General features: G+C 36.7%; 4 protein-coding genes across 4 annotated transcripts; 1 reads left to right on the top strand and 3 right to left on the bottom strand.

The window, feature by feature from the left end:
- Positions 1-7,295: 7,295 nt before the first annotated feature.
- Positions 7,296-8,595, top strand: LOTGIDRAFT_235673 (hypothetical protein). Its single transcript, XM_009065127.1, has 2 exons — positions 7,296-7,371; positions 7,664-8,595. Exons 1-2 carry the CDS (start codon positions 7,305-7,307, stop codon positions 8,542-8,544), a joined length of 948 nt encoding a protein of 315 aa, XP_009063375.1. The 5' UTR covers positions 7,296-7,304; the 3' UTR covers positions 8,545-8,595.
- Positions 8,596-9,521: 926 nt separating this feature from the next.
- Positions 9,522-11,419, bottom strand: LOTGIDRAFT_167619 (hypothetical protein; the record flags this gene model as incomplete). Its single annotated transcript, XM_009065126.1, has 2 exons — positions 9,522-10,805; positions 11,240-11,419. 2 exons carry the CDS (start codon positions 11,417-11,419, stop codon positions 9,522-9,524), a joined length of 1,464 nt encoding a protein of 487 aa, XP_009063374.1.
- A 1,166-nt stretch (positions 11,420-12,585) lies between these two features.
- Positions 12,586-20,461, bottom strand: LOTGIDRAFT_167618 (hypothetical protein; the record flags this gene model as incomplete). Its single annotated transcript, XM_009065125.1, has 13 exons — positions 12,586-12,639; positions 12,997-13,038; positions 13,453-13,594; positions 13,975-14,042; positions 14,384-14,450; positions 15,085-15,154; positions 15,669-15,813; positions 16,282-16,384; positions 16,627-16,727; positions 17,292-17,362; positions 18,326-18,421; positions 19,081-19,113; positions 20,443-20,461. 13 exons carry the CDS (start codon positions 20,459-20,461, stop codon positions 12,586-12,588), a joined length of 1,011 nt encoding a protein of 336 aa, XP_009063373.1.
- Positions 20,462-20,646: 185 nt separating this feature from the next.
- LOTGIDRAFT_235672 (hypothetical protein) lies at positions 20,647-23,793 on the bottom strand. The gene is made up of 6 exons (XM_009065124.1): positions 23,697-23,793; positions 22,991-23,071; positions 22,643-22,674; positions 22,290-22,478; positions 21,453-21,644; positions 20,647-21,092 (listed from the first exon to the last, which is right to left on the bottom strand). The coding sequence occupies exons 1-6, from the start codon at positions 23,756-23,758 to the stop codon at positions 20,749-20,751; spliced, it is 900 nt and encodes a 299-aa protein (XP_009063372.1). The 5' UTR covers positions 23,759-23,793; the 3' UTR covers positions 20,647-20,748.
- Between the last annotated feature and the right edge of the window lie 2,104 nt (positions 23,794-25,897).

The raw sequence follows: 25,897 nt of genomic DNA, 5'->3' as shown, positions 1-25,897 counted from the left end.
TGTCCAGACGAGGTACAGTTTGATTGTACATGATAATACTGGACATGCCAGGTTCCTTAGTGATCATTATCAAATAACATGATTTACCTCCCCTAATCTCGAACAATCTGAGCTAATTGCAGATCAAAACACCACAAGAGATTCTCATTAATACTTCAGACGGTTTTAATATTCTGGTAGCTCGTGTCTCTGATTATTTTATTGTTATAAAAATATCTTTTCTTGGGATCTGAAACGAATTTAAATCCGTAACGAAGAGATTTCCGGTTGCTGAGGCTCAAACCTGGGGCGCTTGCTCGATAACTCTTTAGATTGCGACCTTGCCAGAAAAATCTGACAATGTCAGATGGGATACCTGCACACTTTTGGGTTACTAGTTTTCAAGAAATTTCACAATGTTAATGTAAGACAGAGAACAAGACGGGGTTCGATTTTGGCATAGTTCGAGATAATATCTTTGAAATACAACCAATTTCCCTTTATTAGAGATGCAATGGAGGCGCTGATGTCGAGAATTCTTAGGGTTGCTGCATAGTTACGTCCCTTCATTTGATGTCACATTATGAGCAAAATTATAGAAGATTAAGGTATACAGCTTCTTGAATGCGTCATGTGCATATAATTATAATTCCATACCGATGCTGTGTCGAACTGCGTAAGTGTCTTCGCACTACTTCTATATTTATGCTAATGTGAATACCAGATTCCAATTTATACGGTTAGTCTTATAATGACGTTATACGTTTTTAAGGACCTTAATCACTAGTAAAATTAGTATCGTGGACGACCATTACTTGTGCTGTAGTGACTGCTCGAATAAATATGTCAAGTTAGCTTGTTGCTTAAAATTGTCTCTCCTAACGCTATGATAAAATCTACGGGATTCCTTATCGCTCATTATATGAATGATAGCCTAATGGGTTGTCAAAATAATACAGGTCATCGTAACCACATAAGTCCTTTGAATACACTGGCCAAAACACACCTGGGTTTCTTTCTTTAAAACTAACAAAGACACACGTTGGTTTGTTTACAAAAAAGGGTACAGGTCGTTGTGGGTTATTTATCCGTTTCAATTCCATGCAATTCTGACTTTCATAGCAAAATTTTCTACGCTACAAAATGTATTTTAAAATATTTCCTTTTTTCATATGAGAAAATTTAAAAATTAACACAAATAATGAAATTGATTGATTAGTGACAGCTCCCAATAATTTGTGCAGAGCATTGTGGGATATTCAACAGCCGGTTATCAGGTGTACGAAAAAGTTAACCGTATAACAAAGACTCGCGGTTTTTCTGAATTGCTATTTAAGACGCAAACTTTCAATACGTAATGTACTCTACATGTAGTATATTTACATCAAAGAACACATGTACGTGAGCAAAGTTAAAATTGAAGAATCAAGAAATATTGTTAAACGAAGTATCTTGGCTGGATTTTTTGTAAGATGTTACGGATATGTTTTATCTTAAGAACACGGTGACATTGGCGAATATTAAGGTAAGGCACATATCTATTTTAGTATTTTTGTTTCAAACATAATCTTAGTTTTGACCGAAAATATAAAACTTTGGTGCAAGGATAAAACCGACATCAATAAAGATTTTTTAAAGCATAACATAAAGACATAAGGATAACATCTTAAGATCTCTCTTAAGATACTAGATCAGTTATATGCATTCCATTCTCGTTCGAAAAAGAACTTAAGTTGTTTTCTTGATTTATGCCAAAGTATTTTAATATTGAATTGGACGTCGATCTCATTGTGGATTACGATTACTTATGAGTTAAATATTAACTGAATGGTGACGCATTCTTCAGAAATCATTGAAACCACAAAAATTGGCCTGATAACCTTTTGAGGTCGTTTTCCCAATCAGTAGCGGAGATGTAGGACGCAAAAGTACGTCATTAAATTTGAATCCCTTTATAGAGGCTTCATGGTTTACAGAGGTTTTCAAGTCCGTGTATGAGACTGAGTTATACTTTCTATTGCACCAGGGCGATATCCCGTTTGATGACCTTAGGACATACAAAGACTAGAAAACCTCTTTACGATTCTTTAAGTTTGCCTATTATACCCCAATTCACCGTTAGTACAATGAAACACTGTATCTTTAAGTAGTTGATCAATCATAAGTAAATACTTATTTCCTGGGGCGGTTTGGCGGTTATCAATTTTGATAATACTCTTAATCAAACCTGTTTCTATGTCACAGTTACGTCACAGAATTTAATTTCTTTTTTCTTTTTTTTTCGTTTTTCTTTTAAAATTTCAAGTTTTCTTTTATATTTAATATTTGAATTTTTCTTTTACTTTGGTGTCCGGATATTTGGTTTTATGAACATTGTGAAATAAATTAAGTAAGAATTATTTTCGATCAAGCTTTGCGGTTTTATTTCATGTAAAACAGCCCTAATTGTCGACGTCAGGGGGGGGGGGGGGGGGGGGGCAGACAATTAATTTTGGGGGTGCACCCAATTCAATAGCCAAGATCGTTTTGAACAGTAATTAATCTTCTTGTTGTGGATGCTGTCTGCTTCGGCAAAAAAAAAATCCATATCGTTGTAAACAATCTAATCTCCTGCCATCTTTAATGCTCTTAATAGTACCCCAATAACTCCTCCCACTGAGACAATATTTTATTGAGTTCCATTATTCAAGGGAGGTAATTTAGGGGTGAAAAAATAACAGGTCAAACACACTTCAAGGGAGGTTATTGGGTGAAATAAAATATTACAGTTTTCCTAGTAAATGATGTTTTTTTTACAGTAGATTATATTAAAAAAATTGAAACTTATTATATATATATCAGAAATTGAAGTAAATAAGTTCAATTTCCGGACTCACTCAACTAATTCATTTGCCATCTCTTCCCATGTTAAACAAGAAAATCTCGTTGAAAGCTTTCCAATATGTCGAATGAAAAGCCTGACCAATTCTCAATGTCTCCTAAAAAATTCATTATATGATGACAATGAAAATTTTGAGCTACTAAAATTGAAAGTAGACTACTACCGGTTATACTCATCCGCTAGAGTTTGGCACTTCACAAAACGACTATCTTTAGAATTAGCCTTCCGCCTTTAGGTCTCTCATCATCTCACCAAATCTGAAAGATAATGCAATTTCAGACATCAAATTCCAAATCTAGACCAAATTTTATCCAAAAATAGGCATGCAGAAACCCAAGGGAGAGAGAAAGAGATTTCTAAAAATAGCCTAGACTGCATTCGTATACACATCATTTGCATAAAATGTTTTAGTGGCGTGAGTCCTTCTAAATGCAACAAATGAGGTACAGTTAATAGACACTAGAACGGTTGGTTGGTAGATGACAAGTAAACTTTCGCTTCCAGCGGAAGCTCTTATCGCAAACTAGGTAGTTTTTGGTAATTGGTGGATTGGTTCAAATTGGCTGATTCTGTGTTGTTGGTTTGGTTTTTGATTCTTCGTTATATCTGGTCGGGTCGAATGACATGGTGTGGCGTGAGTTACTCGATGTCCTTCATTCTTTCAAACTCGTTCTGATCATGGTATTTCTTGATTGGTAGTCGTTGGTTTGGTCAATAGAACGGTTGATTAATTAAACACTTTTAAGGGATTATGTGATAACCGGGTTCATGATAAAGTTATTGTAATGACAAGCAGTGAGTGATTGCTCCGTATTTCATTAGATATGTCATTCTATTTTTCTTTGAAAAATATGACTGACATGTAATGGCTGACCTATACTTGATTACCGATAGAGGATATTGGCCTTTTTACCTTCCCCGTTGGTCATGTCCGGCATATAGAACTAAATCAACAGCCCTGCTCCCCCCTCTGTAGCTATGCACCTGCGTATAACAGACATAGTTGTTGAGATGGAGATGCCTGTATGCACTGAAAAGTCCATTCTGTCATAATGTTATTCGAGTATTCCTCTTTTCCCGTCCAAAGGATTAATTGCCTTTACCTGCTTTCATCAATACTTATTCTGGTATGCAAATTGAAACCTCAACATTTTAGATTGAAATCAGTTGACGTATTAGTTCTTTAAAATTGTATGATTCAACCCCAAGCACAAAATGGGATTATAGAGTAATTTAGTATATAGTTTGGTTTTGACATGGTTAGATTTTCTCGAGGGTATGTCAAAAAGTAAGCCATATCATATTGGGGTTGTATAGTATACAAATATTTTAAGTGCAGGGATTGAACAAGGAGTCGCTATAACGCCATATCTTTTCAAATGTTTTGTCAGTGACCTTAGATACATAAATGTTTAGTTCGCTATATATGCTTCGTTTAATGATTTAACTCTTACGTGATCTTTTACATGAATAGATTATTTGTAATGTGAAGTTTACACTTCAAAGCCTTCGCTTAAAGAGACAATTACTTACAATAAATATACCAAATAAATATTTGCTATGTGACCACCTTGACGCTGAGTTGACTCACCATGTCGCCGAGTAGTTTTAGCTTTTGAGAGAAAATCTGTCCCGATATCAGCACCTGATAATTATTCGACAAATTTGGATTAGAACTGTCTTTTCAGGATATCATCCTCGTTCTTTTTGTCGGTTTGTGGATTTTTTTCATACAAATTGCGAATTATAATAGGCTTATTTCCATGATGATTAAATTCACATTTAAATTCGTAATATCAATATTAAACACGTAATATGAATCTCTTCCAAAAAGATATTAATTTTATTAATGATATGTACATTGTGTAAAATCTATTTTGCAATATCAGGTTTTATAAAACGAATTGATTGCTTTCTACAGTCATTATCTTTTTCGATTCTCAATAACGATTTCATTATTAAAACTGAAAGACATTTTCCCTAGACAAAGCCATCTTCCATCACGATCAACATTGGTCGCAAGCTGATGCACACGATCAATATCGTCACGCTGTTACCTAATTTATATTGCACAGGTTGTTTAATTAGGCTAAATATAAAAAAAATAGTTGTTGCCTAGCACCGGAACAAGGGAAACTGAAGCTCAGCGAGTGAGAGCAGCACCTTTATATTACTGGAACAGGGACTGAGTAAGACGCCTCCTAGCTAACCTGAATGTCCAGTTTCCGATTTCCTTCAAGTTACTGTAGCTGATCGAGTGGGACGCTAGCTAATCTGTCAGTACAGGCTTCGATCCCGGCATAGGTAGAAATGATATCTTAATAGTTTTCTATCAGCTTCCAATCGTCAGTTATGCACGGGATCGTAGGGGAAAGGGCTTGTTCAATGGTTTGGATCAGAGTAAACTATGTGTGCTGTAGCTGGAAATCAATAACGAGTAGTCAAATGCCGTTGTCCTTGTAAAATTTCCCTCATTGCACACTATTGACTTAGAACAATCAGGTGCAGAAAAGTTGGACGTAAAACTCTATTTCACACCATTACATTCCAGCAACCGGAACAGTTTTTTGTATTTCGTTATCTTCAAGGCCGTCGAAGAGCAGTTCATAACCCCAATTTCTTCCGAAATCCTGCTTCGCCCAAAAACGTGAACCAAAATAATTTTAGTCTTTGCAGCTGATTTAACCCTTTACTCTTTGTATTGATTAGACGTGTAATGATGCAGAAAATCCTTTGTAAAACAGCAAATCGAAGGGTTAACAATAACAGAAAATGTACCACATGCTGTTTAGGTAAGTGCAGGTCACAAAGAAATCATTTTAATAGTTTTATGTATTCGATCGACGTCGACTTTGTCTAAAAAATCTATAAAATTTGTTGATGAGAATAAAAGTATCGTTAGAAACTTTTCTAAAAAATGTTATGTGTATCGGAGACACTTATAGCATCAATTTGTACCATTCCAATTTCAATCAAACGTTTGTGACTCTCGCAATACAACCAATCGCCAAATATGCTTTATTACACAAGGCCCTTCGCGATAAGTGACGTCATAAATATTTGTTTCTCAATAAAATGTCGTCTAGTAAGAAATATGCTACACTGGGTTTTGGACACATAAACGAAATTTTTACAAAATTCTAAGTAATTCAAAAGTAGACACATACTAGTCTATTTAGGAAAAGTTAAGCCTTTCCAAACCCATAACGCGAAAGAATTTAACCGTGGTCCGTTTGATGACTATGGAAAGACAGTACTTAACTCCCAATCAAAGGTACTATTCCCTATAAGCTACTTTGAACTCGATAGATAAAAGCTTTATATACGTATAAGTGAATGCCTAAAATTTGGACTTTACGAATGAAGGCCTCGACGAGTACAAATAAAATGGATCGGAGCAGAGAAGAAGAACATTCAGTAGCCTTCATAGTGATTAAATACGTATTATCACAAAAACATGCAAATGTGATAAGTTCTAAGCTAACCGCCCCAACTGATGAGCGAATAGTATTATAGCTGTAACCACATGGTGCTCCTAGAAAACGCCTGGTGTGTATATTTAATTTCGCCAGTGTGGTCTGTTGACAAATATGTTCTCGAGAATGTCAACCTTTCTTCACATGTAAACAAATCTTGATCAATATGACAACATTCTTGGTCGCTTTAACTTTCCACTGAAACTTGTTAGTTTTTGTACAGGTTGTAAATTGTGCTCTAGTTTGTGATACGTCTATATGGGTTGTTACATCCGCACCGCGTAGGAAACAAAATGCAGTGTCTAATTAGTGAACATTTGTGAGGACAGGGGAAATTCTGGTGGTAAGAGTGCTAAAAAGATGTCAAGCCAAGGTCAAAATGGTGTATACGGAATACAGACAAGAAGCCATGGAAATTTGCGTTACGTCTTGGAGCTATACTTTATGTTTTTAGTGTCCTTTTTAGTTGATCTGTTGCGGACCTCCCAAGCAAGGAATAATTTTACGTGAAGTCGTCGACAAAAGGGTTGTAAAAAGGTTTTCTAAATGCGTATCGGGGACACTTATAGCGCCTTTCACCTGTCGAAGTGAAAGATGCCTGAAAGGATTACTACCTCTTAGAATTGACATAAAATTCAAAGTATCAAACTTGATCAATTATAGTATATATTTATCAGTTGGACTTACCATGCTTCTTGGCATGTTTCAAAATGAATCAGTTTATTGATTATTACTTAATTTTATGGAATTATTGGATTATAGAGGGATTATGTTGTATGATTATGACACCGATGATGAACAAAGATTCCTTTAAAAATTTCAATTTTTTGTTCATTCCAAGAGGTAATATACCTTTCATATACACCTTATATTCTTTGTTATATAAACTAATAAACGTAACATTGCAATATCAGTAATTTATTTGATGTTCTTTTTGCAGAGGACATGATACAGAATGAAGATATGAAATGTTATTTCTAGCTATCCTTATAATCATCGGGATGGTATTAGCAATAGGATCAGCAAATTCACAAGGTACAGTTCACGTATTTGTAGCTTTTTAAGTGGACATGTCAAGCTTGTAACAGGCTTTTCAATCAATTCATAACGAATTGGAGTAATATAAATTCATATTTACACCGAGAAGACTTATTGGGTGTCAGAAAACAACAGCGGAATGGGTTGAATATGAGCGCATTTTAGTATGCAACATTTGGATTTTCAATTGTGCCCACTGGAAACATTTCATAGTTATGAATTGCTCAAAAAAATACTCTGTGATGGCGAAAAATAAGCATGTACAAAATGGTTCCATTTTATATTACAGAGTTGCAGAAAGTATTACACACCAGCTGTGATGAACTGAATTGTGAAAATGACAACCCCTGTCAGTCAGTGACCAATGATGGACCAACACAAGCCACATGTTTCTGTCAGGGTCCCTGGACCGGAAGTAGATGTGAATTGGCGATAATTTTCATCACAAAAAGTGTAACTGACGACAGTGTCGAATTGGAAGTGAAAGGCCGGAATTCAAAAAATATCTCAAAGATTCTACAATACCATCAAAAATATACCATTAGGTATTGGAGTAACAGTACTGAGCATGCGTGCATGTTAGTTCAGGATGTGGCGTCACCTACTCACGTCATAGACGGTCTATCTCAGTCTGTTCAGTATACTTTCTGTGCCGAGACCGGAATTGTGGATTTTTGCGAGGTGCGTTCGTTTGGCTCTGGATTACCGTCCAATTGTGTTTCTGTTCTAACATTGAATGCATATGACCAATCAGAGTCTTCGGAGTTCTTCAATGTTGGAGTCTCATTAATCGTTGTATTCAGTGTTCTGATTTTCATCACGATCGTTGTCATAGTTTTAGTCAAGAAATATCAACCGTTAACGTTCAACGTCCTATTGCGCCTTTGTTTTTGTTGTAGCATACAGTCACAGCATGAGTTTTCTAGTCATAATGACCAATCTAGTGTATTTACGTCCACGGACACTCCCATCTATAAACGATCAAAACGAAAAGGGTTATCTTCCTCTAAATCTAAAACTAAATCTCGTCTCGCAAAGCGCGCCAAAGATTATGGCGCGGAAGGAGGAAATCAGACGTTAACGACTTTAATAGAGGATACTGAAGATCCAGTTGTTATTGAAACTAGTCTTGTGGAGGTCGAGCCATTGGCTCAACAACATATTGTTTAATTCGTCCAGTGTCAATCACATAAAGTATTTTGTCAAATATATAAATGATTCAATTCATTTTGTGTTAATACACCCTTTTGTACAATGCAATACGAAATCGAATTCTATGTCTTACTTTATTTATGTTGATTGTTTCAAAGATAGGACATTGACATAATCTTTTTCTATCTTGAATTATGTAGGAGGGGGTCTTAAACATGTACATCACTTGTGTAACACAAGGGGGCCTCTAATAAATTAACGAAACAAATCAGTCCCTAAGACCTACATCACTAAAACCGAAGCCAAGTTTGCACTATGCTTAGAGCGAACTTGATGGGACCCAGCCAGTCACATAATGACAAATCTAGAATGAAGCAGGGGTTTGGGCCGTCGAGGTCGAGATATACCTGCGTATATTTTAACAAGGTATCTCCCATAAAGTGATGCAGTTCGGAGGGGCTGAAATTTAAAATGGAAGGCTTAAAGCCGTCCTAGCAATATCCTTCAATGCGTTACCGTCTTCATTAGCCCAATCAGGTGTAGAAAAGTAAGCCATTACGTTATATCGATCCTGAGGCCAAACCAAGATTAAGATTAAAATGAAAAGAATAAACATAACAATAATTTATCAAAATATATATAAAAAGCAATTTAGAGGTAAAATAATAAATATATAACTAAGCATATCACAAATTTTGAAAAGCATTACTACCATAAATTACGACTGATGTTTTGCTACTTAATAGAAATCATAGAAGAAGGGTTTAAATTAGACACATCTCTATTTCAGGATGCAAAAATAGTTATAATTCATATTAAAGTGACATAATTATATTATTATGGCCTCCCGTGACCCCCATACCTCCCCCCCACCCCCGACCCCACTGTTTCTGACACTTTGTGCAAGTGGGTATATATGTAAAAAAAAAAAGACCCGAAATCTCTGATATAATTCTAAGCTGTGAAAGTACTCGTATGTGACGTAGCCCGAGGGACTACAAATGACTTGATATTTCTACTTCGCCGTTTGCAAACGAAACATGTTTTGGATATGGACTGGATTGAGGAATAGGCGGTGGTGGGGGTGCTAAAGGCGGTGGTCCGATGAATGGTGACGGAGGGGTTGGTGGTCGATTTATTGCTTCAGGTGCTTCAGAATTATAAGTTGGTGGAGGCAGCAAGTCTTCATCTGGTCTGTCCCATTGGCGACGATGGGGCCCTTCATCTTTAAGGTTCTCGGATTGGATGGCGAAATTAGATGATTGGTCATTGTTCTGAGGCTTGCTCTCATAAGCTGGTTCTGGTTCTTGACTGGGTTCTTGTTGCACAGCAACTTCTGGTGGAGAATCTCTCAAGTTTGGTGTTTTTGAAACAGGTCGAATTTTCTCACGCAATCGGCCCAAAAACGATGAGCTAACGCCCCACTTTGATTTGTTTTGGAAGCTCGATTTTACTGTTGGCTGTGATTCTTTCTGCATGTCCGAGGTGCTCTGAGGTTGATATTCAGTATCAGCTATTAATGGAGTTGGTTGCGGGGAAGAACTTGCACCAATGTTGATTGAATCTTCATCAGCCTGTTCATATCCATTACCCCTAGCTATGCCGTTGGTGATGTGTTGCAGGGTGTTACCCTCGTCTTCGTGATAAACTATCATGGACCCTGTCTGAGATGCATCATAATCAGCTGCTGCTGCTTCCAGGTACGAAGGATATGCCAACCCGGGCTTTCCTTCAGAATGGTCATGAGATGCTTCTTTGTGGTCTATATGTTCAGTTGTTGGATGGTTATCATTTTGAGCTCTGTTCGCATTTCTATATTCCATTACGACCTCGCCTTCATCCTGTAGGATGAATTCATTGGACTCATTTCTTGTCACATTTTCTTCTGGCGCGTCAATGGTGAAAGTTTCAATTTCTGTTACTGATATTCGACTGGGTGCTGGTGGATCGATGGCATTTCGTGGTCGTTGGGTTATCGGACTCGAAGGTTGTGTACCCTCATTATCAGGAGCAGCATCAACAGCATTAATTCTGATTTCAGTATCTTTTGATTCAATACGATCGTCGGAGGGAGTTTGGCTTTGATATACGGCTTGTGATCCCTCAACGAGAATCTTTGTGTTTTCAATGGTAATTCCACCATCATCATCAGAATCACGAAACCCATTTGTTGTTTGTGAATTGTGGACTACTTCTTTGTGGACAACCACCACTGTACTTCCTCGTTTTTCTGGTGTATCATCTTGTAAATCTTCACGGGTGGTCATCTGAGACGTTTCCTGTATTATAGACAAGGTACAACTGAACAGCGGTGAAAGAGTATTAAATGTAGATACAGGTTATGTCCGTTTGAGTTGGACAATGTTCAGAAATTCAGAAACATATCATTGCTGTGTGATGATTCTATTTGTTCTGAATTTGACACATACGTGCTTCAGTAAGGACACCGTCTGAGATCGTTGAGTTTTCTGAAAATTGTGGAGGCTTAATCTACAATTTGAAAGCGTAACTTTTGAAAATCTAATTGGCCGCAATAAGAGCTTTAACCGTAAGACTATCTTTACGACTTTTCTGACAGCAAGCTTAAAAGCAACAGCGATTTTCAAGATTTTATAATGCATCATAATGGACCTGCAAATTGTAGAAATGGTATACCCCAGTTCATTACATGGTTACATCCGTGCTGTCAGTACAGTGAAATAAGTCACCCTACCTCATTTCGTTGGTTCTCGTTGCGTCTGCTCTCTAAATATCTCTGCTGTACATCTTCATCAGTGCTGTAAAAGTCCATATCGTTTTGGCGTTGCGTGTTTTTGAGGTGATGACTATATGACCAGTTTCTTACATGATCGTCTTTGTATCCAGTATAGGTGGTGACGGTAGGAAGTGACATCCCGGAAAGCCTTGTTTCGGACTTTTGAAATGCTGGAAAATGAAGCATCGTCATTAAAGAGAAAATGCAACTGGTCATGAAATTTGTGCAAGGTGACTAATACGATAGCAGAGTGGTAGTGTGTGTTCTAAAGAGTAAGCAAGTGCTGCATTCGCTGTAGTTGCATTTGAAATCATAAGCTTGAAGTTAAATGGATGAAAAATTACCTCGAGGACAGTACTCCTCATCCGCAGCAACTCATTGGTGGGAAAGAAAAAACCGGAAGTATATTAAAGCAATTTTGCTTTCACGCAGTGACACCGAAACATACTAACCGGATATACCTGGCGAAAGTCACTTTTTGCTAAGAGAAATGGAAACACAATGCTGTATTTGAAATATTTGACATCCTTGTTAACTACTATTCGAGGGATAAAATATCTTGCAAAGTAAGACTTTGAATCTTTCTGGTTTATTTTAGTACAAACAATAAAGAAAAAAAAAGTTTACAAATATTTCACATCTAAAATAATGCTTCTAGTATAGTCTACGTGAAAGCGGAAATAAAAACCCAAAACCCTTTGATATCCATTTGGGTTCCATCAGAGTCATATTTTGCCCTACCAGTCTAATTAGAATTAGACAAAACTTTCGTTCCGTTTATATATGCTTTTTTTAAAAAATAAATATAGACACCCAAGTTAAGGTATAACGACTGCCCTCTAGAACGGTCGTAAAATTAACATTTTGACCTAACCTGATTAACATTGCGTCATAAAATACCAGCGCTGGAGCGGTTAGGAATTTCATAGGTTAAAGCAGACGTCATCCAGTTGCACACGTTGATTTGACGAACGTTCAAGAGGGTTGTCGTTAGACCCTAACAGAAGTGGCTTTATTAAAAATAAATGCTAATATAAAAAAAAAGTCGGAACGAAAGTTTGACCTAATTTTAGTTAGACTACTCTAACTAAGCACGAAAAATTTTTTCGACCTACAAAAAAAGCTGAATGTCCTTTTAAGGCTGTTGAATTTATATCTTGTAAAAGGCCAATGTGTAGGCTACAAATATGTAATGCTACGTAACAGAGATCACAACGATAACGGTAAGTAATGGAACTCCAATGGGTATCGCAAGATAACTGAGAGTAAAAAATCGATCTGTGCCTATTCTGTGTCTTTATCGTTTAGTTTATTGTTACGAGTTCTGTAACTTGAGTATTACCTTTCGCCTTCCTTGCCTAGAAGTAAAAGAAATAGCTTGCTAGACACGGTAACATACGCACACTGTTGGTTATTTGTGAACTGTTCTACTAATATACCACGAAAACTCTAATACGGACAAGCCAATTTTGGCATACCACGCAGGATAAGAACGGCAGCGTTCTTCGTTTATGAAGTTTTGACGAACATATGGTCGAACGGATTGATGCATTTATTGGGTCATATTTTCATCTGGGTTACACACGGGATGATACATGTACAATTGCTAGTAAGAGACATCAAAGAAACTTGTAAATCACAAGCAACTGTAAAATATAGTGTCGCCAGAAAATACAATTTAGTCCTAGATATGCTGAATCAGCAAGAGTACTTACCCTCGATCCCAGAACTCCAAAGACGATAAGATATGCCAGTCCCTACAAAAATAACACATGAAAGTACCATCTCCTCTTCGAATGATTCTGGCCAGCCTGAATGGCATTCAAATATATATACCTCAAGGCATTTCCTTTGTTATCCACGCACGATCTGGGGGCACCTGAACATACCACTTACTTTATCTTCATAATTTGGTAACATTGGGTATATTTATGCATTGATTTTTTCTCTCCTTGGTAATAAGAACAGAGATTGGAACGGATGTCTCATATATCAGGCTATGTGAACGTTAGAGAATTGTTGAATGGCATGTTGCTGAAATGACATCTTGAATTGGAGCATGTAACTTATATGCGACTTACATTGTTTCATATGGTAAAATTTGAAAAGAAACCACAGAGCATGCATCAGGGGACATCAGAGAACATCGCGGAACATAATGAGAAACCTACCTGGAGGAAGTTGAATGTTCCAAAGACGATCTGTGTGATGTAAAGACCATCATTGTACTCGTTCACACTAATCACACCCGTCACCCATGCCATTATAGTAGTAATAAACACAATAAACAGTGGCACAATTCCAATTACAGATCTACAATAGGACAGATTGACAGTTCAATAACCTATCTTGGCAATTACTTGCTTCCTTTTAAAGTGTCAATGTGCGCCAATTTTCGTGGTATATTTTGAAATATTTATATCTTAGTGAAAGATTGGAAATAAAGCTTATAAATTGTCAAACGGACGTTTTTTTTAACCAAATGGTGATAGATACACCCTGCTTGTACGCAGATGTTCCCGAAGGTATTCGATTTTTTACTGTGAGTGTCGAGGTAATACTGCCAGATGTAGACATTGTGTCGTCATCACCAGCGACCTGCATCACTGACAACGAAAACGGGCTAGACATTGGGGTCCTACGTGTCAAATTGTGTCGAAAGTTGTACAATTTCACGAGTGTAAAATACCAACCCTAACTTTGGTCCTCTTCCTGGTAATTTCATTCGATAAATGATACCTAATACACTTATAAATATTAACTGTAAAACATAAAAAAGAGAGCGTTATTGTAAGAGTATTGAAAAATGGCTATTCTAGTGGTATTTCCAACGTTCCAAAGTTCATTAACGATGGAATCACTTTTTTTAATTTGATATGTCGGCTGGTTAGTTTGCAAAAAATGCCAACAAGCTCTATTTTAAACCACGACTTTTCTTTAAAAATGACCGTAAGTAATTTAAAAAGGAAGATGTGTATTATATTGCGATATGCATGCTCACGATTTGCAGTCATTCTGGAGATTTCTCTTGTAAAAGAACATAGTCTGCCTACAATATTCAAATAAAGTACAAACCGACATCGAATTTCTGAAGATACGTACCCCACAAATTGCCATTAAAGTACCATAATATACCCAGAATAGTCTGATAGAAAATACCATCCAACAACTGAAAATATGTCATTAGTAAAAATTGCCAATTGGTATGAACTAGATGGTTGTCACCACCGCATATAAAACCCAAGGGAAGTGCTGTTGTGACAGCAGGAATAATCTGATTTTTGTAATGATGGGTTCATAATTAATTCAAAATTAGCTAAATCAGAAGAGAATTACCAACAGAATTCCAATGAGTGACCGATCTAGAAAGGTCAAAAAGTCTTTTTACGTCATTTATGATTGATTAAAACTCCTAATTATATGTAATAAGAACATAAAAATATGATTAAGAATACATGATAATTCATTTGAAACACCAATTAATCAAATATTAATGCTTAATTTGACACTAAAAAATAAGGAAAACCCCCTTTAATTACATTAATCACAGACGTTGGAGGGGGATGGTGATCACAAAAGCTTTAAGTATCACAGATATACGTAAGATGACTAGAAAATCATATCATTACCAGGCACTTCCACTACTAGCTCGGAGGTAACAAATATATCAGATTAATATTTAAATCAAATTTAAGATTATTATATGCTATGACCATCGAAGGACATCAATATATAATACAATACAATATATCATTTTTCGTCGCCAGATTTCAAAATCAAATAAGAGATTGTCATTGACTTACTTTTCTGTGTTACCATATTCTTCCAGCGTGGTAAAATATCCATACAAACCAACGATAATAGCTGGAGTCCCTAAAATAACACACAGGGAGCATCATGATCATAAGCAGACAGCTGGCCCCCATGATGGACACTGCTATCACGAAAACAGTTCCTTAATATGATCTAGCTATTCCTCAGTCAACCACATGTCCGGTGGGCAATTCTAAAATATGGTAGTTTTAACCACAAGGGACAGATTCGTCATTTTCGGGGGTTGATTTCGGTCTTGAATATAATAAGTAAATTATAGTCTTCAGAAATATTAAAAATGTACGAAAATCGCAGAATTCCTTCCATAAATACCTCAAACTAGGAATATAACATTATATATATGAGTCTCAAGAAAAGATGAGTCGTCATTTTAACATTCAAACGCGGATAATACTGGACACACGTGGATTTGAAGGATAAAATTTCGACCGTGAGCTGTGAAAACTATTACTTATTATCTTAGCTAAAAATTCTCGTATCTGATGTTAGGGTAGGATTGATCAAACGGATTGAGAACCTATCCCTTTGAAGTAACTGGTTTCGGTTTACTTACCCCAAGCCGTGAATAGAAGGCAGCAGTAAGAATTGGGACTGGTTTGAACCTTAAGAGTTGCCAGATGAAATATGATAGCGAATAAATGAAATACTGTTACAGTTGGTAAATAATGTAAACACACTGCTGTAATTTTACACATCAACTGTAAATTGACAAAGAAATGATTAGATATTGTAAGCAAATAAGAACGAAACTTGCTTCAAACCCTGAAAGGCATTGAAACTGCGTCCAATACCTTGACTGCAATAACCAACTGTTTTATATCACGGAAGTTTGTAAATGCAACGTTTAAGACCCAGACAGAAAGATTTATTATGACTGTAATCACTTGCGTATACAATCCAGCGTACAATCCAACTTTATGCATTTACAAACTTCTCTGCTACAAGAAATGCAGTCAAGGTATAGGTCATAGTCGTAATACATTTACATTTTGAAGATTGGGAACTCTTTCTGATTCTCTACAGGAACATGGTTAACCTGGGAAAATTGTCAAGTCGCCAATATGGGACAATAATCTGAGGTTCTTATGCTATAGCTTGGGAACAGTTGAAAAAAGTCTCTTATCGTCATGGCAAAACAGAACAGACGAACAGAAAAGTGTTCTTACCTCATCCGCCGTGTTATTGACACCAGCTATGAAAGCAGTATTACTAGCTATTATAGCTAATCCAAAACTAATTTCTAATATTGTGGTTCCTGGTCCGGGATTTCTGAAATGTAGCATTTTGTATGATGACAAAGATTGAAATGTTTGATTAAGTAGAAGAGGGAAGCCAGTACGTCTAAAGTTGTTGTAAGCCTGCTCATTGGCGTTTCTACGAGGTGCTGTAAGGCCCCATCCTCATTGTCAATTCTGTGTCCCCAACTCTATCCATTGATTCATAGAAACGTTACTGCTGAACAACATTTAGCTCCAGAAAGAAATTTGAAGGAAAAAAGAACAAAAACAGACCTCCAAGCGAACACCAAGATGAACAGTGTTAAGAGCACAGTTAAAATAGTTGTACCACAACAAACATATTGTATTAGATAGATGGTATTTATATCAGCTATCTGAAATTATTATTCAGATAAGTTGTACAACAGATATTGAAACCTCAGCAGATCAGATCATTTTGGCACCCGCGGACTTAAGTGAGTTCCCTTCTACCCCGTCCCTCGGGATTGTTTCTAATATTATTATACTCTGCCGTATTCTGAGACCCCTCTGTAATTTAATGGAAGAATTTTGAGGTGATAACATCTTTAAGGCGGGGACCAATGGACTTGGTTCAACCAGTACCTATGGTAGTTGGGTCACTGACAAATATACTGAAGCCTCAGCAGTTCGGGGAAACAGGAGAGTGCCATTCAACATAGTCGTACTGCAAAAATAAGACCACTTCCTTCTTCTGACATAAACGGAAAAACCAAACTCAACAAAAAATGTATATTGGTGAACATTGGGAAAAAATTGATTTATACACAAAGTCTGCTGTTTTTTTTATATATATTCCGCCAAATTTATTATTCATGTGTAATGACTAGGGCCTATCGTTTTCAGTATCTGTAAAACACAAATCTATGTAAGTATCATTATCATGTGAATGAAAAACACTTGGTACGATATTGACTTACCGCTACTGTTCTGCACGTAGAATATTCGGGCTCTGACCACGTTCCATCTGTACAGGTCCTAAAGGTTTGACCTAAAACCATTAGAGGTAACATTGCTTTTAAATGTGTTTTCTTCAGTAAATATGTATCACTGGGTTACATAAAAATTTGGATCACAGTAATTTGATAACATAGAAATCGGATCACAGTTTTTTGATCACATAGAAATTTGGATCACAATAATTTGATCATATACAAAATAGGATCACAATGATTTGATAACATAGAAAATTGGATCACAGTTTTTTGATCACATAGAAATTTGGATCACAATAATTTGATCATATACAAAATTGGATTAAAGTAATTTGATAACATAGAAATCGGATCACAGTTTTTTGATCACATAGAAATTTGGATCACAATAATTTGATCATATACAAAATTGGATCACAATGATTTGATAACATAGAAAATTGGATCATAGTTTTTTGATCACATAGAAATTTGGATCACAATAATTTGATCACATAGAAAATTGGATTAATATTGATCAAATAAAAAATATGGATCACAATAATTCGATCACATAGAAAATTAGATCACAATAATTCGATCATAATATAGAAAATTGGATCACAGTAATTAGATAACATGGAAAATTAGATCACAATAATTTGATCACATAGAAATTAGGATCATAATAATTTTGCCAAGAAAAATAAGTCACTAGGATAATTGACCAAAAGGTAATTGATATAGTATATAAGGCCACCTGGTAAATAGGTCACGACTCTTTGGTTATATGGGAAAGTGGTCACAGTAATGTGGTCACAAGATGAATTAGTATACAGTATATCATGATAACTACCATATTATTCCATTACTAACGATGTACATTCATATACATGTATTTATGGTGATACCCGTATATCACCCAGCTCTAATGTGATCAATCTCCGGTTTTAGAAATCATCACTAAATGCTATTGATGGCAATCAGTTAATTTGTCACCGTTGACTGCGATGTTTTTAGTTTAAAGTCGAGATACCCACCTCTATTATATGGTTTTTGGCAAGGCTGGGAGGCGGTTACTCCTGAAGCTGTGTTATTCCATCTGTATCCTCGCACTGTTTGAGTCCGACAAATACCTGAAAATAAATCGGATAGAAGACGAGACTGCCGACATCGCCAGTTCTCTGGCATAGCAGATTTTAACGTGAATCAAAGAACGAACCTCCCAAGTGAACGACTCACCAACGCCCCTAAACTGTTTACAATTACATGTATATGTTGAGCTTAAACTTTTGTCGTATGCAACAATGTGTAAACTTCATACTATATTTGTTATAAAGGGGATTCATTATATTATATTCTTTGGGTTATTGCATCCATATAGACATGTCACTATGGAGACAATTCGAAATAAGAAATGACTGTCCACGGTATAAAATATCATTTAAAATGTTTAAAAGTTAAGCCCACTCTTTCAATGGAGATTTGAAATTCTGGGGAATATATCACAGTCATTTCTAAAATTAGCAATACAATGAGTCTACAAAATATAGAGAATTTGAAAGGGACAAGTGCGCCATTGATTTGAGTGTTGAATATATGTAAATAGTCTTCAAAAGTACTAGAAATGTTTCTGTGCCTTCTGTGTTGATTGTGCATCTGTCCCTTAAATGGGAATTACACAACTGGTACTTAGACCCCTTCTTAATCTCAGCCCTTCATATGATATATACCGTTACTTCAGCTGTTATTGGATTACTATTTTTTTTTAAAATAAAACACTATAATATCTTACTTGTCGGTGTTGGTGGTAGTGTTGAACCATGTCCTGGAAAACATGTATGTATTAAAAATCAAAACTTGACTTTGTGCATGATTTTCTGGTTGTGTTCATATTGTGGTGAACTTTTCCAATAGAGGTAGACAGAAGAGAGAAGAGAACCTTCTCTATGACCACGTTTCGACAAATTACAGCAAAATTCGAGTATTTTTAAAAAAAAAACGGTATCACAATTCACAAATAATGCTGGGCTCCGATGTCTATATTCCAAAATCAAGACGGATAGGTCGACAAATACACATTAGGAAAAGCCATATTCAAGGAACTCACGTAGTAAGGGGATAGAAATACGTTGAAAAGACAGAATATCATAATGATATATTCTGAACGCCCATCCCTATGCCTCTCGTGATCACAAATACTTGCCTTTTAAGAATGTACATCCCAAAATGATAAATATCGTCCCGAAAATACGCAGATCAGCCATTTTTGTTCCTCATTTCTTTAAAAATGTCGCTTACAAACTAATCACCATTTTCCTTTTATCTGTAACAGTACTTGGTTCAATGCTTTCAAATAAGCGAATACATAATCTGTCTATTCTGATATTTATTATTACATATCCATTGTTAATAAACGCGGGGTAAAGAGAGGGTTCCCCAAGTTAGAATAAGGGGCCCAGGTCGACTTGGCGGTTAATGGCTGGTGGCATATTTAAGCATCTGACCAAATGATCAATGTTGTGTTTCCCCAAAAGAAAGGCTGGCCGTCTTTTAACTTTCAAACGTGAATAATTATCGATACACATTGATTTGAAGGCTCACATTTCTACGATGAGCTATGAACACTATTACTGATTATGTCAGCTAAAAAAATTCCTGTTTCTAAACTAAGGCATGATTTGATCGAAAGGTACTCCTTTTACATATTATGCTCTCCTGCATTTATTTCTGGGGTGGGGGCCCGTGGACTTGGTTCAACCAGCCCCTATGGTAGTTGAGTCACTGTATCGCGTCTAGGGCCATATTTGTCAGGTTAGAAATAACGGCGAATGGTATGTCAGTTTTTAAATGGGACAGTCCAACATGAATACATTGCATACTATGTGCGTAGTTGTATTATTGTAAGTTTGTTCCCACCTATTCAATGACCGAAGTTAAGTGTTTAATAAATACTACCCTATTATGATCGATTTGGGGCTCTGAATAAACAGTCTTTCTTATTCTATAAGGGTTTATAATAATATATAGGGACACGATTTCTATACTTGCACTATACCAACTTCAAGTTAAATTAAGATATCATCTTCTAAATATTTTCATTTACAGCAGATAGAAGTCAAACTGCGTATGGTTCTCACATGGAAATAACACACACTAACGTAGTTCACAGCCATTTTGAATCTCTTCCTCTACCTAATAAGTCTTATATTTAAAAAGGCTATAATATTTCAACAAAGCCTTCAAATCACATTTAAAGCCATTTCTTAACCTTTACGTGAGATTCGAAGGCGAAGTTAAAATACAATAGCCTTAGAAAAGTCTGAGTGTCCCGGTATTTAAAGCCTAGACAATAAAAACATTTTGGATATATTCTAAACTTTATTTGAATATAAGACTGCTACAAAATATTACACACTTTTCCAGATGATATCAAATTTCAACCTTGAAGGACGGTTGTGATCTAACAATTGGGAGCTTGAGCTCTATGGACACAGGTCTGGTAGGTTGAGTGGTAAGCTAAACCAGGTGCGCATTGGATAGACTGTCCAGTTCGGCTACCGAAAGCACACATGTAGAATTTGGTACAGTCTTGGTCGTCAGCAACAGTAATTCGGCCATCGCAAATACTTTCAGCTGGGGGAGCAGCAGCAGGGATGTTCTCGTGGATACAGGTGTGTTTCTCTTGGTTCCAGATGGTGTTATCACCACAATCCTTTCTCTTGGCGACTTCGTTATCACACTGGTAATATCTGGCGTTGATTTCGGGATGAGTGAAATACTTCACCTGGTTCTTGGGACAATTGTCTGAAAAACAAACGATAACGATACAATTAAAGGAATACAAATTAATATAGAACGTAGAGGATCAGTCGTGGGTATTTCAGACCGGTATTTTCAATTCGGAATTTTGACAGCAGCATTAACGTGTCATTTTCGATTTCCAGTTTGTTCATGGACTATTTGGATACACGTTTGCCCAAAGGGCCTTGGCGTCGGAGCAATAGTACCCTCTACTACTAATGCTATTATTAGGAATAGTAAAGGTAAACTGTCAGAAAGGCATGACCGACGCAATCTACCGTCATCAAGTCATGAAAGCTCAGCTTTACTAGCGACAGTTTCCACAGCACCAAGACAAATTAAATTCAGAAAATGTTAACATACCTCCACATTTCTGGGTGTTGCATTCAATGGTTCTGTTTTCAATTGTGGCTCCAACACATTCATCACCACCATAAGCTGGGTTAGGGTTGGTACATGATCTCTCTCGGTATTCATCAACTTCTCCACCTCCACAAAGAGCAGTACACTCATCATATTCTTCATAATCAGACCAGTCGGACCAACCACCATTAACTGAAAGTGACCAGAAATAGTACTGTAATGGCAGCACCGGGTTAATTATGTTTCTTTGTGTAATCTAAAGATTTTCGTCTCCACTGTAATTTAACTTATTTTCTAATACAGTCTTGTTCGCATGACGTTATTTTTTAATCAATCAAATCGTACGATACAAAACGAAAACCCAATATCAAGATCCTTAATCCTAATTTCTAAATAAAGTGTCTGCTCCACCCTCTCTTCCCCGAAATCTTATTTGATTGGTAACGACAGGTTCGTCATCATCGTCTCTTCATCACGTCCGAACCTGTACATATTGTATTATTATTACACCTAATTTAAACGACGATAGGCCGTGGTGTTATTGGGATCTAAGAGGATTATTTTCAAAAATTATAGAAACATACCGATGAGTTATATTTCAGTGTTTTTAGTTTAGAAAAGGTATGAAAGAGCTATATGACTGCTTTCAGAAAATTTGACTTCCTTGTCTTTAATGTCAAAAATGAGGTTCGGCCGTAACCTTTAAATAGCAGATGAAAAGGCGGTCAAAGAACACGACTTTGTGCTACTGAACACATGTACCATTGCTCTTTGTTCATTTTGAACAACATATAACTATTTTCAAAGTAGTAATACCTTATTCAAAGAAAAACTTACTTGGGCATGGTCTTTCGTTACAGGACACAATTTCAGTTTTGTAGGATTGTCCACGGCATTGAGCACCATGGTTGTATGGGGTTGGGTTGGTACAAGTTCTCTTCAAAACTCTGGTCTGAGTTCCACTCCCACAAGTAGCACTGCAGGAGGATCGTTCAGATTCAACAAATGTGGACCATCCACCATTTCCTGAAGAAAAATAGAAGAAAAATGACCCAAACGTTAAACCCTGCAATTATTTTAACATAATCGACTAGCTCCAGCAATCGAAGTATTTGGAGGATTTACAAGTCGTGGATTGAATTGCCGATCAACACCATACAATGAAAGGTAATTTTAGAATGAATACTTACTGCAATAACTTCTACAGGTTCCTTGATATGATCTGAAACAATAGATAAATTGAAATTAAGGGAAAACTCCATACCAAACTGACATGTTTGTCAACTCTAAATCGGGCTGGTCCCATACGTTTGGATGAGCCATGCCAATTGGGGGTCATAAAGTTCCGCATTTAAAACTGTTTAATATTTTTTAATAACTCATTTCACTTTTAAAGTGGGATCAAAAACAAAAACTTTTTTTCAGAAGAATTTATAACCAAATGAAGGTGGATTAGTTCCATAAATATTAATGTTAACAAAACCCAATTATAACCAACAGAGAATTTCTTGACAACCCTTTAAAATGAAGCTACTTACTCGTATCTGGTACATCTAGACCACCCATACCATCCACATCTAATAGACTTTCTTCTGGTCTTGGTACAAGAGTGGGAACACCTACAATTTAGATTCTTTATATAGACCCATGGAGCGCAATCGTACAGTAAAAGCATAATTGCATTCAAATTTGCTTTACTGGTATTGGCTGGCGCAGTTGCATGAGAACATCGGCATTTTCAGAAAGACAATCGAACATGGATCAAATAAGCACTACCGGAGAACATAACGAGTTTTGCTTGATTCTGAACAAGAAACAGTGCAGTTTACTAGTTTGGCACGACCAGTATTGTCGGAAATGAGAAATTGCTGCAGGTAACTACACAATTCATCCACGATCTGACGAGATTTTTCTTTAAAACGATTGCATCAAATTTTACCATAATTCTAGACACTAACAAGTAAATGTTTCATTTCATTCAAGAACAGGAGATGCATAAAAGCATCGAAGATCATGGATGGCAAGTGGAGTCAATCGTAGCATGAAATGAAACATCTGAAGATCTGCATAGATATTAAGTTTCCGTTGCTAGAAGTCATTGACAAACTAGCTGCTCTCGAATTTACTCAGCTGTAATTTCGACCTGGACCTGCCATGCGTCTGTCTATTATTCAGTGTAATATCTTTCAGAATAGCTGGGCTGGAAATTCCATTGGTAAGCAAAATAATTCAATTCAAACTTACCAATCGGCGTTGACCTCCAAGAGACAGACTGCCACAGCAAGAAGAACACAGAAAGCTTTCATGTTGATGATTTAAGGTTTGTCGCCCCACGATCTATGCTGTGCTGTGGTCCCTCGGTCCCTTTTATACCAAATCGGTTAGGCAAGGGTCCAAGTTTGAAGAGTTTCGTGCACGGAACGTTAGGTATACAAACGTCATTATTCTTATAAAATTCAGATTAATTCATGCAAATTGGATATTGAATCTACCGATTTAAAAACATAAGCAAATAAATTTAATACTTCAAATTAGGATTTCTTTGTTTTTGGGTATCAGTTTGCCTTCAGAAAGATTAAGACTAGTGTTCCCAAAATCAGATGTAAATAAAGTTGAAATCGATTCCTCTCTTATTTGTTATTTATCTTTAGATAACTCTATTGTTTTAGTCCCTTAGCTGTGGACTGCACTTATATATCTGGTTTGATTTCAAAAAATGATCTCAACTGTGAGGTTTTCTGGGTCACTTTTTCAAGGTTGCCTTATTGGTATTCCCGCGCATAACCCAGTGATCGATATTGCCCGTCCTCAATAGTCCTACCAAGTAGAGATAAACCAAAATGTCCATTTCATTTTAATTAAGCTTTAAGCATCATTTATTGCTATGATGTGCTATATAGTAGCGACGCCAGATTCCCCAGTCTGGGTCTATAAATAGGGAGTAAAATGTCTGAATGGGGGGCGGGGGACCTAACTGTCAAGGTTGATATTTAAAATGCGGTAGCTCTGTGGAAACGCCGTAGATGCAAGCCTCCTAGGGAGTGTGTGGGAGGGCTCCCCGAATAGAATAATGGATTCGGTGCATTCTGACAAATATTTTGAGGAAAAAACGTTAGAAAAAAGTTGGGATGCAGTTGGGGGTACAAATCCCTCCTCCCCTACACCCCCACTGGGGCTGTGCCCAAGAACTCACCCTGACACGTGTTTTGGATGCGAAATTCAAATTGAACACTGAGTTTATTGACATGGGGTCAACTTTCCAAAGCAAGCGAATTCACAGAACGAGAAGCGACAAGTCTACCGGGGGAACATTCAAAAGTATGAAGGCTCTTGACCTAAATCAATTCGACAGGAGCATATCTCATTGAGTCAATATGCGTTTCTAATACTTATTCCTCATCAGGACTGCTAGTTTTAAAAAATGGAGGCGCATGAACAAAGCAATCGAGTGTTCCACCCCATGTCAAAGGTCCCGTATAGTCCAGAAAACTCCCGAACAGATTAGAAGGCAAAAGTCTATCAAGCCAAATATTGACAGTGATATCCTTTCTGGAATTTTATTACAGCACTCGAACGCAAACCGGAGTGCTGCACTAAGAAACTGTTCATTGCACAAGTAAAGGCTCTCTTCAACGTCGTAAAGAGATATAGTCAATAGGAATTGAAATTTGGCGTATATTCCAGTTATTGGGTAATGTCCAAGTTTATTGGAATCTATGTTTATTTTTCGAATCCGTTTTAGAGGGGATCATGGGGTAACAGTTTTTGAAAAATCAAATCCTGCATTTTATGAAATTAGGCAGTATATTCTTCCAATTATATAACATTTTTACAAATAAAAAATGTATATTTGCACCAAAAAATATTATTTTGAGCCTATGGAGTCACCACTGCTTCCATACAAGCTGCCCTCGTGTAGATTTGATAAACGAAATGGCCAAAAACACATCACAATAAGCATGTGGTTATAAGTTTTTATTTACAACGAGCAAAATATGATATAAATAACATTAAAGTGGTAAACATGAGTGTGACACCCATAGGCGCCCATCCACACCGTTCTTGGCTTATGTAACAAATTTCCATATCCTTCAGTCTTGTGTTTTCTTTCGACAGTGAATACAAGTCTGCACTAATATATATAAAGTTTAATAAAGATAAAAGGTTCATTCACACAGATTAATACTCAATTTAGGCTAACCGCCAACATCGAACATATCCTGTTCCCCTGCAGCTGACGACTGCCTCCCCATCATCCTCGTACCGCGGTGGCTCAGTGAATTAGACGCTTGCTCGCTAACCTAAGGTCCAGGGTTCAATCCCGGCATAGGTCGAGATGAAACCTTCGGATTTTTCAACCCGGGTTTCCCCCTGTCAGTGATGCAGGTAAGAGGGGCTGACATGGAAAAATTGTCTAGTCGTTCGGATGGGACAATAAACCGAGG

This window comes from Lottia gigantea, assembly GCF_000327385.1.
Source record: "Lottia gigantea unplaced genomic scaffold LOTGIsca_68, whole genome shotgun sequence".
NCBI lineage: Eukaryota > Metazoa > Mollusca > Gastropoda > Lottiidae > Lottia > Lottia gigantea.
Note: the sequence above shows the minus strand (reverse complement) of the source record. Positions and strands in the feature narration are given on the sequence as shown.